The sequence below is a fragment of the Danio aesculapii genome, unplaced genomic scaffold (genome assembly GCF_903798145.1).
Source record: "Danio aesculapii unplaced genomic scaffold, fDanAes4.1, whole genome shotgun sequence".
In the NCBI taxonomy this organism is placed as follows: domain Eukaryota; kingdom Metazoa; phylum Chordata; class Actinopteri; order Cypriniformes; family Danionidae; genus Danio; species Danio aesculapii.
In genome coordinates, this window is record NW_026613645.1 from 39,253 (window position 1) to 53,357 (window position 14,105).

At 33.5% G+C, this 14,105-nt stretch overlaps 1 protein-coding gene across 1 annotated transcript in view; it reads right to left on the minus strand.

The window, feature by feature from the left end:
- The window catches only part of ddr2l (discoidin domain receptor family, member 2, like), an 81,263-nt gene that overhangs the window by 31,192 nt on the left and 35,966 nt on the right, over window positions 1-14,105 (minus strand). The window contains exons 6-9 of the mRNA XM_056452484.1: window positions 10,865-10,970; window positions 8,013-8,199; window positions 1,786-2,032; window positions 159-251 (exon numbers count right to left, since the gene is read on the minus strand). Of these exons, the coding sequence (XP_056308459.1) occupies window positions 159-251; window positions 1,786-2,032; window positions 8,013-8,199; window positions 10,865-10,970 (633 nt within the window). The remainder of the gene's footprint in view (window positions 1-158; window positions 252-1,785; window positions 2,033-8,012; window positions 8,200-10,864; window positions 10,971-14,105) is intronic.

Below are 14,105 nucleotides of genomic sequence, written 5' to 3' on the forward strand. Positions count from 1 at the left end.
CTGCTACCGCCATGTTAAAACATTTTAGTAACATAAAAAGCATGCTAGCAACATGTTAATTCATGACAATGAAATGATATATCATGCTAGCGATGCGTTCAAACTCCTGTATTCTATATTAAAGTACACAGCATTTATACCCGTTACCATATTTATACCTGTTTTTTGTGTAGTTTCTGGTACTTCGCTGTTAGCTTCATATGAAGGAGGCGTCAAAACTGGAGGTTTCTGGGTAGGAAGCACATTAGTTGCTGGAAAACAAAACACCAGAAAAATCACTAAATCTCAACAATTTAAAATCATATTATTACTCAAAATGCGAGCGAGTAATTAGACTAATTTTAAGACATTCATTTCTAAATGCATGAATAAATTAATACTTTTATTCAGCAAGGATGAATTAAATTAATCAAAAAAGTGACAGAAAATTTGTTTTTTCGTTGCTACAAAAAAAAAACAAACAAACAAAAAAACAACAACACCGAATCAACTTAAAAAAAAATAGATTAACTTAAATAATCTAACGAGCTGTATTACAGTATCTGCAAAAACTGCTTTCAACACTGATAACATAAATATTTGTTTAGCAAAAATCAGGACATAAAAATGTTTCTCTAATCATACTGATGCTTAAAATAATTATTATATTAAATAGAAAAAAAGTTATTTGATAGTTATTGTGTTTTTAGTCAAATGAATGCAGCATTACTAAACATAAGAGACTTTAAAAACATAATACTATTACAAACCATTAAAATTAAGTAGAAAATCTGAAATTCTGAATGCTAATAGTTTTTTTTTTATCTTAAACAGTGCAAGTAGAAATTAAAGGAAACCTATGATGAAAATAAATTTTTGTTTGGACAGAACTGTGTGTAGATAGTGTGTCCACAGTCATATTGGAGTGATAAATTTCCTGATGTTAAAATCCCAGTGATTTTGAGGCCCACCACAACGTTATATAGGACTGCGGTTTTCCTCGCCCACCAAATTGACTGACAGGCGCCAAGAAACTGTGATTAAAATATATGTTACAACTCTCTGTGATCATGTGCATCCCAATAATTAATTTTATAAGTTGAAAACGGTGCTTATTTGTAACAAAGACAGTAAAATCGCTGTAATTTTTAACCACTATAATCACCACGGCCGCAAGGTGTCAGTAAATGCTTATATATGTGTGTGTGTGTGTGTGTGTGTGTGTACTGCAAACAGCATTTGTGTGTGACTCACTGTTTCAGAAAGGCTTGAATAAAACTCCACCACAAATACATCAAATAAACGTACTTCGTATCTTTGATTTGTGACCTTATTTCAGGTAAGACCTTATGTCTGTCACTGACTGCTGTTTATCTGACGTAATGAGTGAGAAGCAGACACGCACGTCGGAGTGGTGGGCGGGGAGAAGCAGCTCATTTGGATTTAAAGCCATAGGGTACAAAAACAGCTACACTGTATTCAGACACTAAAATGGGCAGATTCTACATTATATTATAAATAATCTGGGTATTTTGAGCTGAAACAGACACATTCTGAAGACACCAAAGTCTTATCTTACATCTCGTAAAAGAGGTAAAATAGGTGACCTTTAAGAAATTTGGAATGTTGATAGCTTTTTTATCTTAAGTGACGTAGAAATTAAGTGTGAGTATAAATTAAGACATCTGAAATGATAATATGAAAAGCATACACAGCGCACAGCATTTCACACTTCTGGCAGTAATTTAATGAGGAAATACATTGAATATCAGAGAGAATGAGAGGTCAGCAGTTCCTATTTCCTACCAGACTGAAAGGAGATCTCGCTGAACATCATCCAAGTGTCCGCAAAGTAGAAGCGGCAGCGCAGAGCCGTAGCCGATCTGTGCTTTAACGGGACGGTCACATATCGAGCGCTCGGATTCCTGTCATCTATAACTGTGTGAAACTCCACCGGTTCGGACTCCCATTCAGAAATGCGGTGCAGCTTGAATACGCAGGACACAGACGAGAAGATCTTCACACCCAGAGAGAACATGTTATTACTGTGAACCTGGTAAACAGAGAATAAAGACCGGTCACTGACATTTGAAGCGTGTTTTTGTACTCAACCTGAACTTAAAGTCAACATGAAATAACAATTTAATAATTAATTCCTCTTTATATGTGATATACTTCCAAATCAGTCACATTTTAAACACAGTAATAATTTTATTGTGCAAAAATGCATCAAATTAATCACAGAATTCCTGTAAAGTTTTCCAATGTGTGTGTGTGTGTATGTGTGTGTGTGTCTAATAGGGCTGCAAAATATATTGTTTTAGCATCGCTATTGAATACGCAATAGTGTGTGGCGACATGGTTAGCGCTTTCGCCTCACAGCAAGAAGGTCGCTGGTTCGAGTCCTGACTGGGTCAGTTGGCATTTCTGTGTGGAGTTTGCATGTTCTCCCCATTTTCAGTCCAAAGAAATGCAGTACAGGAGAACTGGATGAACTAAAAATTGGCTATAGTGTGAATGTGACAAGTGTGTATGGGTGTTTCCCAGTATTGGGTTGTGGCTGGAAGGGCATCCACTGTGCAAAACATATGCTGGATAAGTTGGTGGTTCATTCCGCTGTGGTGACCCCTGATAAATAAGGGACTAAGCTGAAGAAAAATTAATGAATAAATGAATACACAATAGACACATTGCAGGACGTGCAATGTGGAGGCAGGATTATAGTTGACCAGGTACAAGAATTCTGGAGTCATTTCAGTTTAGCCATAATAAAGTGCAAGTTTATCAACTGCTTGTGTTTTGCAGGCCTTCAGTAAACATTTTAGGCGAGTTTAAAGCATTTGGGTACAAGGAATTGTCCCGTTTGTAGCTTTAACTAAGAATAATAGTATTTGAATTATTTAAACAGTGAAGATTATGTATGTTTATTGTCCAGTTGATTATTTTATTTCTGTACCTGTACTGTTAAGGCCGTGACACGGCGCGCACATGACAGTTGAAAGTATCACACACCAGACGCCACATTCGCATGCTATTGTAAATGAGCTTATTCAGATGGAGCGGCAGAAAAATGAAAAGTGTCCTGAGTCGTGGCTGGGCGCCACGGACAGCCGTCGACTTGCAGCACCAGTGTGCATACCCTGATAGAAACCTATGTTTAGAATTCTGAAATGTATGGCGCTGCGTGGCGCTACGCGGTGCGCCGCCGAGCGGCGCTTCTGGTGTGTGACCCCCTTTAGACTCCTCCATTTGTTTATTATATATTATGCACTTTCCTACAAAATCATCCCAATCAATCTCAAATTAAGTTATCTTGTGAAAAATTTAAATATAAATTGCAGAAAATTTTAAATGCGCAATGTACATTTTTCCAATATCTATAACCTATATATATATATAAACACACACACACACACACACACACACACACACACACACACACACACACACACACACACACACACACACACACACACACACACATATATATATATATATATACACACACATACATATATATATACACACACATACATATATATACACACACATACATATATATACACACACATACATATATATATATATATATACACATACATATATATATATATATATATATATATATATATATATACACACACATACATATATATATTTATGTGTGTATATATATACACATATATATATATATATGTATGTGTGTGTATATATATATATATATATATATATATATATATATATATATGTATGTGTATATATATATATGTATGTGTGTGTATATATATGTATGTGTGTGTATATATATGTATGTGTGTGTATATATATGTATGTGTGTGTATATATATATATATATATATATATATATATATATATATATATATATATATATATATATATGTATGCAAGTATTCATAGCTTCACTTTTTCCACATAGTTTTATGTTACAGCCTTATTCCAAAATGGATTAAATTCATTTATTTCCTCAAAATTCTACACACAATAGCCCATAATGACAATGTGAAAAAATATTTTTTAAAATTGTTGCAAATTTATTAAAAATAAAAAACCTGAAAATCACATGTACATCAGTATTCACAGCCTTTGCTCAATACTTTGTTGATGCACCTTTGGCAGCAATTACAGCCTCAAGTCTTTTTGAATATGATGCCACAAGCTTGGCACACCTGTCTTTGGGAATTTTTGCCCATTCCTCTTTGCAGTACTATTTAAGCTCTATCAGGTTGGATGGTAAGCGAAGGTGTACAACCATTTTCAGATCTCCCTAGAGATGTTCAATAGGATTTAGCTCTGGGCTCTGGCTGGGCCACTCAAGGAAATCAAAATCAACAATTCATGTTTATCATAATAAAAATGCAGCATTGTAAAATAAAGGGTAACTCTTTACTTGGAGTGTACATAAGACTGTCATGAACCCTTTATTATCATGACATGACATATCATGAATGTAAATGAGGTTTTATGCATGTTTATGACAAATGTTATTAAGTGTCACTCAGTTATGACATTTTAAATGCAAATATGATGCTGTTTGTTATGACATTGACGTCGGAGGTTGACAACAAATACATCACAACCTGTTTTTGTCTTTGTCAAGACAACTTGACATTACCTAGACAACACAACTTGTCATAAATTGGTCATAAACATGATTATCTTGAGGCATTATAATTGTGTCATGATCATTTTTCAGATAACATTTTCAGTGGAACAAACTGCATTACAATGTTAAGGCCAAAACAAATATTATTGATGCTGCTAAAAAACTCATGACATACAGTTGAAGTCCGAATTATTAGCCCCCCTGATTTATTAGAGATTGTGATGTATCTGTCAAGTTGTCATGACAAACAATGCCATCTTTGCATTTAAAATGTCATAACTGAGCAAATGACACTTAATGACAGTTGTTTTAAGCATGTATATATTCTTGTTTACATTAGATACATGTGTCATGCCATGATTAAAAGAGTTTCATTGCAGTTTTATGAACCCCTACTCAAGTAAAGTGTTACCAATCAGGGTAAATACAGAAAGTAAATCATAAGAACAATCTACTCTGATTTCATATGGAGTTTAAGATATCAAAACAAAATGCCCAGATTTCAATAAACATAAAACAATTACTTCAAGATTAAGCACCTAAAGCAGTGCCATCCACAGACACTGGCATGATTATATACAGACACGATAACGCAACGTTTTTATGGCAAACAATCCTGATCCAACATGTAATTATGTGTTATTATGTGTGAAACATAGTGTATAATTAGGGCTACATTAAAGCTGTCACTCAACAAACACTTCAAAAGGGCATCAACTTCAAATTATAGACATTACAGATGTGACCCAGAACACATGCGTGTGGTTAAAGAAAAGTTACATACGAAATCATTACGGTCGTAATTACATCATACATCACGGTTAAAAACAAATACTGCTATAATAAAGCAAATGTGAAAGAAAGAAACAGTTTCACACACACGACTTCAAATTTTATACAGAGCCATTCAGAAGATGCTTTAAAGTTAAAAAAATGTGTATATATATATATATATATATATATATATATATATATATATATATATATATTCACTGGCCACTTTATTAGGTACACCAGTCCAACTGCTCGTTAGCAAACATTTCGAATCAGCCAATCACATGGCAGCAACTCAATGCATTTAGGCATGTAGACATGCTCAAGACGACCTGCTGCAGTTCAAACCGAGCATCAGAATGGGGAAGAAAGATGATTAAAGTGACATTGAACGTGGCATGGTTGTTGGTGCCAGACAGGCTGATCTGAGTATTTCAGAAACTGCTGAGCTACTGGGATTTTCACGCACAACCATCTCTAGGGTTTACCAAGAATGGTCTGAAGAAGAGAAAATATCCAGTGAGCAGCAGTTCTGTGGGAGCAAATGCCTTGTTGATGCCAGAGGTCAGAGGAGAATGGCCAGACTGGTTCCAGCTGATAGAAAGGCAACAGTAACTCAAATAACCACTCGTCACAACCGAGGTCTGCAGAAGAGCATCTCTGAACGCACAACACGTCCAACCTTGAGGCAGATGGGCTACAGCAGCAGAAAACCACACCGGGTGCCTCTCCTGTCAGTTAAGAACAGGAAACTGAGGCTACAATTCACACAGGCTCACCAAAATTGGACAATAGAAGATTGGAGAAATGTTGCCTGGTCTGATGAGTCTCCATTTCTGTTTCATTTTAATTTGGCATCAACAACTTGAAAGTATGGATCCATTCTGCCTAGTGTTAACGGTTCAGGCTGGTGGTGGTGTAATTGTGTGGAGGATGTTCTCTTGGCACACTTTGGGCCCATTAGCAACAATTGAGCATTGTGTCAACACCACAACCTACCAGAGTATTGTTGCTGACCATGTTCATCTCTTTATGACCACAGTGTATCCATCTTCTGATGGCCACTTCCAGCAGAATAACAAGCCATCTCATAAAGCGTGAATCATCTTCGACTGGTTTCTTGAACATGAAAATGAGTTCACTGTACTCAAATGGCCTCCACAGTCACCAGAGCTCAATCAAATAGAGCTTTGAGATGTGATGGAACGGGAGATTCACATCATGGATGTGCAGCTGACAAATCTGCTGCAACTGCGAGATGCTATCATGTCAAGATGAAGCAAAATCTCTGAGGAATATTTCCAGTACATGAAGGATTAAAGCTGTTTTGAAGGCAAAAGGGGGTCCAACCCAATAACCCAATAAGGTGGCTGTATTTGTGGTTCTTACAAAAATATGAAGCGTCAAAGTGTCAACATTGAGCATCGCACATCAGCGTATTATATGTTATCTAATGAATCATGACACTGAAAACTGAAGTAATAATCAGTTTTTAATCAGGAATAAACAAATATTGAATATTTATTCAGATAGAATATTGCAAATTTAAAAGGTATTTTTTTTTACAAATATTACTGATTTTACAATGTTTTAATCAAATAAATGCAGCATTGCAGAGCAAAAAATGTGTCCTTAAAAAAACTTTGTGCGAAATATACAAGACTCTTATTAAAGGAATTTTATTTCGACAAATGTCAAAGTTAATACGTGCAAATTGACTGAATAAAAATAATAAATTATGTTTTAATATAATAGTACAAATTAAAATGTCTTCATAAAACAATTTAGACACATTTCCAGACTAAAAGTAAGAAAATAAATGTTTTTTAATAAAATAAATGTTTATTTTCCATCAATACGATTTGTTTATTGTACATTTGCAACAATATGTCATCCATAACAATTTTCCTTTCAAAGATAATAAAGTTTTGTACTACGACTACTATTTTAAGTAATTTATATTAGTTTGTCTTTAAAATGATGTTTACCTTCACTAAAATTGTACTTATAGACTATTTTGAGGGATGTAAACAAAAACAACAGTCCCAATGTATTTTCTGTTTTACATGTTTAATTTCTATAACTTCCGAGAATCCGAAAAGAGACGCATATTGATAAATAATAAAAAAATCTGTTAGCTGTTTTAACATGATGTGATGATTGAATTGCCTCTTGTTACAGTTATGAAATAGTTTGATAACAAGCAGGAAATGTTCATAGGCCAATGACATGACCACATTGAAATGGTCTGTAGTAAAGAAATGTAGGTCAAATCAAAAATATTACTAACATCTGTGTCTCTGCAGTCATTGGGATGGAGAGATGTGCTTAGGAGTTTCCAGAAGAACACAAAGGGAGAGAGACGATCTTGAGAAACCTACGACACCTTATATATGCTCTAATTGAAAAGTTAAATAAAAAATTTCTTACCCGAGTCACCAACCTTGCCTTTTTACTCGGCCACACAATTCCAACTTTATTACAATACATATTCTTTAAAGACGTACAAGTAAAACTTCAGGGTTAATTCAGGGTCTTGTCATTTCTCTGAAACTGTAGTGCAATTTAATAGCACTCTCAGATTCTTTCCACTCCCAGTATAAGTGCATCACTGTAAACCCAGTGCAGTCCTCACCTTCATGGAAGTGAAGTTTCGTTGTCTGTCAAACTGGAACTCCATCTCCACATATCCAGGGCCCAAGCCGTCGTTCCTCCAGCCCACATAGTCGTATCCGGGCCACAGTCGGTACTGCCTACTCTCCACAAAATCGTCCAGACCAACCACCCCATCGGCCAGCTGACCCAGACCCCCCGACAACTTCCTGTGGAGCAGAGAGGAAGCACCGAGTGATTACAACTCATGTGAGAACTTCTTGATTGTTCTGGAAATGAATGACTTGGAAAACGCCAGTCGGCTAGAATCAGCCAGTCAGGAAAAAAAGGGGGATGTTGAACCAATATGAAGAAACAGATAACCTGCACATATCTAGATACAGTTCAAGTGAGAATTATTGGCCCTCTTGAATTATTAACCCCCCTGTGTATTTTTTCCCCAAGTTCTGTTTAACGGAAAGATTAAAGATTAAACACAACAGTTTTAATAACCAGGTGTTTTGGAGGTTTTCTCAAGTCAAATTTAAGACTTTTTAAGACTCTTTTAGGACCATTATGAAAGAAATCTTAGACTTAAACAGGGCTAAACATTAAGGATTTTTTCTGATGGGCCAGTAAATTCTGTAAATAGTTTTTGTATTAATGGAAAACCATGTAAAGGGATATCTTGCTTTAGTTTTCTTTTCCTGATTATTTATATCCCGGGAATTTAAATTGGAGAATTAGCTGTAAATGTCTGTTGTGAAAGGGCTCGCTTTGCAATAAAAAAATTAAATATTATAAAAAGGTTTTAAGATGGATCATTGGTAACTGAGTGTCGGCCAGATAGCGTGGCTTTACTTGGACATAGAAAAATTAAGACCTGTTTAAAATGATTAAAATGAGGTTTAAAATGATTTAAGACCTACAACGCAATATTTCAATGAATTTAAGACTTTTTAAGGTCTAAATAGAAATTTAAGACTAAGACCCTGCAAACACCCTTAATAACTCATTTCTAATAACTGATTTCTTTTATCTTCGCCATGATGACAGTACATAATATTGGACTAGATATTTTAAGATGCTTGTATTCAGCTTAAAGTGACATTTAAAGGCTTAACTTGGTTAATTAGGTGGGTAGGGTAATTAGGCAAATCATTGTGTAACAATTATTATTGTTTTACAATCATTATTATTACTAATTATTTATTATTATTATTATTTATTATTATGATTATTATTATTATTACTATTATTAATTATTTTTATTAGTATCATTAGTAATTATTATTATTTATTATTATTAATTTTATTATTATTCACCATTATTATTAACAGTTATTATTATTATTATTATTATTTATTATGATTATTATTTTTACTATGATTAATTATTATTATTATTATTGTTGTTATCATTACTTATTATTATTATTTATCATTCTTTTCGGCTTAGTCCCTTTATTGATCTGGGGTCGCTACAATGGAATGAACCGCCAACTTATCCAGCACGTTTTTACGCAGCGGATGCCCTTCCAGCTGCAATCCATCGCTGGGAAACATCCATACACACTCATTCACACACATACACTATGGACATTTTAGCCTTCCCAATTCATCTGTACCACATGTCTTTGGACTGTGGGGGAAAACGGAGCACCTGGAGGAAACCCACGCCAAAACGAAGAAAACATACAAACTTCACACAGAAACGCCAACTGACCCAGCCGAGGATCAAACCAGCGACCTTCTTGCTGTGAGGCGAACGTGCTACCCACTGCACCACCGCATCACCATTATTATTATAAATTATTCAACTTCAGTTTTTAACATTTTTTTAACATTTACGATCCGGGTACTTTTACCTATAGTGACATGACGACAATGGCAATAAAATTATGTAAATAATATGATAATCCTTAGTTAGTCTAATGCCGCATACACATTGTAGATATAAATTGCATATATATATATATATATATATATATATATATATATATATATATATATATATATATATATATATATATATATATATATATATATATATATATATAAATAAATGTACAGAGAGTGTGTGAGAGAGAGAATTATAAGAGTTAGAAGATCAGAGTGAATACACTCATAAAGATACATAAATATAGAATATTTCATATTTGACATAGAATTGAGAACAGAGAAAAGTGTTTGGGTTTTAGAATAAAAACAGTGTTAAAATAGTGTTAAAATACTAAAAGTTTAACTGTTTACAACTATTAAAAATGTAATCCTTAGCTAAACATATCTCTCTCTATATTATAATTTTGTGATGTATTTCATAGCAATTTAAAATGACTTTGGTTTTTAGTGGTTAATATAATGATACTCAATCAACACAACAAAAACATTAAGCCTTTTTTAGCATCCCTATACACCATAACAAACAATATACCAGTATATTATATGCAACAATATCTATTTACATTTATTTTAATAATAATGTAAGCATATTAAGAGAATGAAAATGAAAATTCACTCACTATCTACTCTCCCTTTAAGTGATTCCAAACCTTTATGACTTTCCAAACTGTTATGACATGTTTTGAAGTAAGCCGAAAACCTGTAACCATTGACTTCCATTGTAGGAAAGACAATAAAAGTCAATGGTTACCGATTTCCACCTTTCTTTAAAACATCTTTTGTGTTCAACAGCAGAAAGGAACTCATAAATGCTTAGAACAAGTGAATAGTGAGTAAATGATGACAGATTTTGTTCTGTTGTGGGTGAACTATCCTTTTAATAACAGCTAGTTTAAAAATACATAAAACGATAGAAAGAATTAACGTCCATTTTATTTCAATGCATCGCTTAAAGCTGACCTTCAACTCTTCAGTATTACATTAAAGCTTCACCTGCGCTCCAGGGGTCCGTCATATGTGGAGTCATTGAGGGATGTAATGGGAAATCCAGGAGCCATCATGATTTGACCCTCCGGAGAGCTGTACGCCATCAAGCCATCTGGAGAAAGACAAAACAGAGACGGCCAGAACTTTATTATCATTTAAGCTCCAGAAAGTTATCACTCATTACTCTTGGCTCACGTTTAAAGGGATGGTTCACCAACAATAAACATTTACTCACTATTTACTCTCCCTCAAGTGTTTCCAAACTTTTAAATGTTATGTTGAACACAAAAGAAGACATTTTGAAAAATGCTGAAAACATGTAACCTTCGACTACCATAGTAGGAAATACTATGGTAGTCAATGGTTACAGGTTTATAACATTTTTTCAAAATATCTTCTTTAGTGTTTATCATAACTCATAAAGGTTTGAAAATGTTTTGGACACCTGTAACCATTGACTTCCATAGTAGGAAAAAATACTATGGAAGTCAATGGTTACAGGTTTTCAGCATCTTTCAAAATATCTTCTGTGTTTACCATAACTCAAAGGTTTGAAATTTTTTTGGAAACCTGTAACCATTGACTACCAAAGTATTTGTTTTTCCTACTATGGAGGTCAATGGTTACAGGATTTTTCAACATTTTTCAAAATATCTTTTGTGTTCAACATAACTCCATAAAGGATTGAAAAACTCAATCTTGGAACTCTGTAATCATCAACGTCCATAGTAGGAAAAACAAATACTATGGTACTCAATGGTTACATGTTTCCAACATTTTTCAAAATATCTTATTTGGTGTTCATCATAACTCATAAAGGTTTGAAAATGTTTTGGACACCTGTAACCATTGACTTCCATAGTAGGAAAAAATACTATGGAAGTCAATGGTTACAGGTTTTCAGCATTTTTCAAAATATCTTCTGTGTTTACCATAACTCAAAGGTTTGAAAATTTTTTGGAAACCTGTAACCATTGACTACCAAAGTATTTGTTTTTCCTACTATGGAAGTCAATGGTTACAGGATTTTTCAACATTTTTCTAAATATCTTCAACATAACTCTATAAGGGATTGAAAAACTCAATCTTGGAACTCTGTAATCATCAACGTCCATAGTAGAAAAAACAACTACTACTATAATAATACTATGGTACTCAATAGTTACATGTTTCCAACATTTTTCAAAATATCTTATCTTCTTCATCATAACTCATTAAGGTTTGAAAAAATGTTGGTAGCCGTAACCATCCACTTTCATAGTAGGAAAAACAAATACTATGGAAGTCAATGGTTACGTTTCAACATTTTTCAAAATATCCTCTTTTTGCGTTCAACATAACTTTGAAAACATTTTGGAAACCTGCAAACATTGACTTTTATAGAAGGAAAAATAAATACTATGGAAGTTAATAGTTACAGGTATAATATTTTTTTAATATCTTGATTTGTTTTTACCATAATTCCTAAAGGTTTAAAAAAAATGTTGGAAACCTGTAACCATCGACTTCCATAGTAGGAAAAACAAATACTATGGAAGTCAATGGTTACAGGTTTACAACATTTTTCAAAATATCTTCTTTTGTGCTCACCATAACTCAAAAAGGTTTGAAAATTGTATACAAACCTGTAACCATCATCTTCCATAGTAAGAAAAACAAATACTATCGTACTCAATGGTTACAGTTTTTTTAAACATTATTCAAAATATTTAGTTTTGTATGCAAAATAACACACAAAGCTTTAAAAAAAAATGGAAAACCTTTAACCAACGACATCCATAGTAGAAAAAAACAAATACTAGGGAAGTCAATGGTTACAGGTTTGAACAATTTTTAAAATATTGTCTTTTGCGTTCAACATAACTCATAAAGGTTTCAAACTGTTTTGGAAACCTACAAACATTGACTTCCATAGTAGGAAAAACAAATAGTATGGAAGTCAATGGTTACAGGTTTCCAACATTTTTCAAAATATCTTTTGTTCACCATAACTCATAAAGGTTTTTAAAATGTTGGAAACCCATAACCATTGACTTCCATAGAAGAAGAAAAAAACAATACTATGGAAGTCAATGGTTACATGTTTTCAACATTTTTCAAAATATCTTCTTGTGTTCAAAATAACACAAAGCTTTGAAAATGTTTTTGAAAACCTGTAACCATCCACTTCCATAGTACAAAAAACAGATACTATGAAAGTCAATGGTTACAGGTTTGAACGATTTTCAAAATATCTTCTTTTTTGTTCAACATAACTCATAAAGGTTTGAAAATGTTTTGGAAACCTGCAAACATTGACTTTTATAGTAGGAAAAATAAATACTATGGAAGTCAATGGTTACAGGTTTCCAACATTTTTTGAAATATCTTGATTTGTTTTCACCATAATTCCTAAAGGTTTGAAAAATGTTGGAAACCTGTAACCATCCACTTCCATAGTAGGAAAAACAAATATTATGGAAGTCAATGGTTACAGGTTTCCAACATTTTTTAAAAATATCTTCTTTTGCGCTCACCATAACTCTTTAAGGTTTGAAAATTGTTTGCAAGCCAGTAACCATCAATTCCATAGTAAGAAAAACAAATACTATGGTAGTCAACAGTTACAGTTTTTTTTACATTTTTCAAAATATCTTCTTTTGTGTTCACCACAAAGGTTTAAAAATATTTAGACACCTGTAACCATAGACTTCCATAGTAGGAAAACCAAATACTAATTTTTCAAATAAATAATTTTTCGAAATATCTTCTTTGTGTTCAACATCACTCATAAAGATTTGAAACAACTGAATGATGATTAAATGATTTCTGAGCGAACTATCCCTTTAAGGCACAGGAGTAACTGAGGTCAAATGAAAGCAACTTGCAGCAAGTCAGACACTAGGGGGCAAATCTACACACCACAGCTGCTACAGTGAGAGATGCCAAAACCATCTGCTTCAGTCTCTGTAGCACATATGCAAGTACGAAACTGAATGAGCATGAACCGCATGAGGTCATGCATTGCTTATAATGATTGTGGAAGCTCGTCTACATTTATATATGTTGCCATTGCTTTAAAACAGGAAAAAGCAAAAAGGTTGCAAGCAATGTAGCTAGTTTTGTTTGGTTTTGGAGTCCTCCTGCAATCAGTTTACATACAAACACTAATGATTAAACGCTTCTTTCAGTTCTCATAATTTACATTTCTTAAATTAGCATAGCCTATGATCAATAAATGCTTATAAACAGAGATTTACAGATTGGC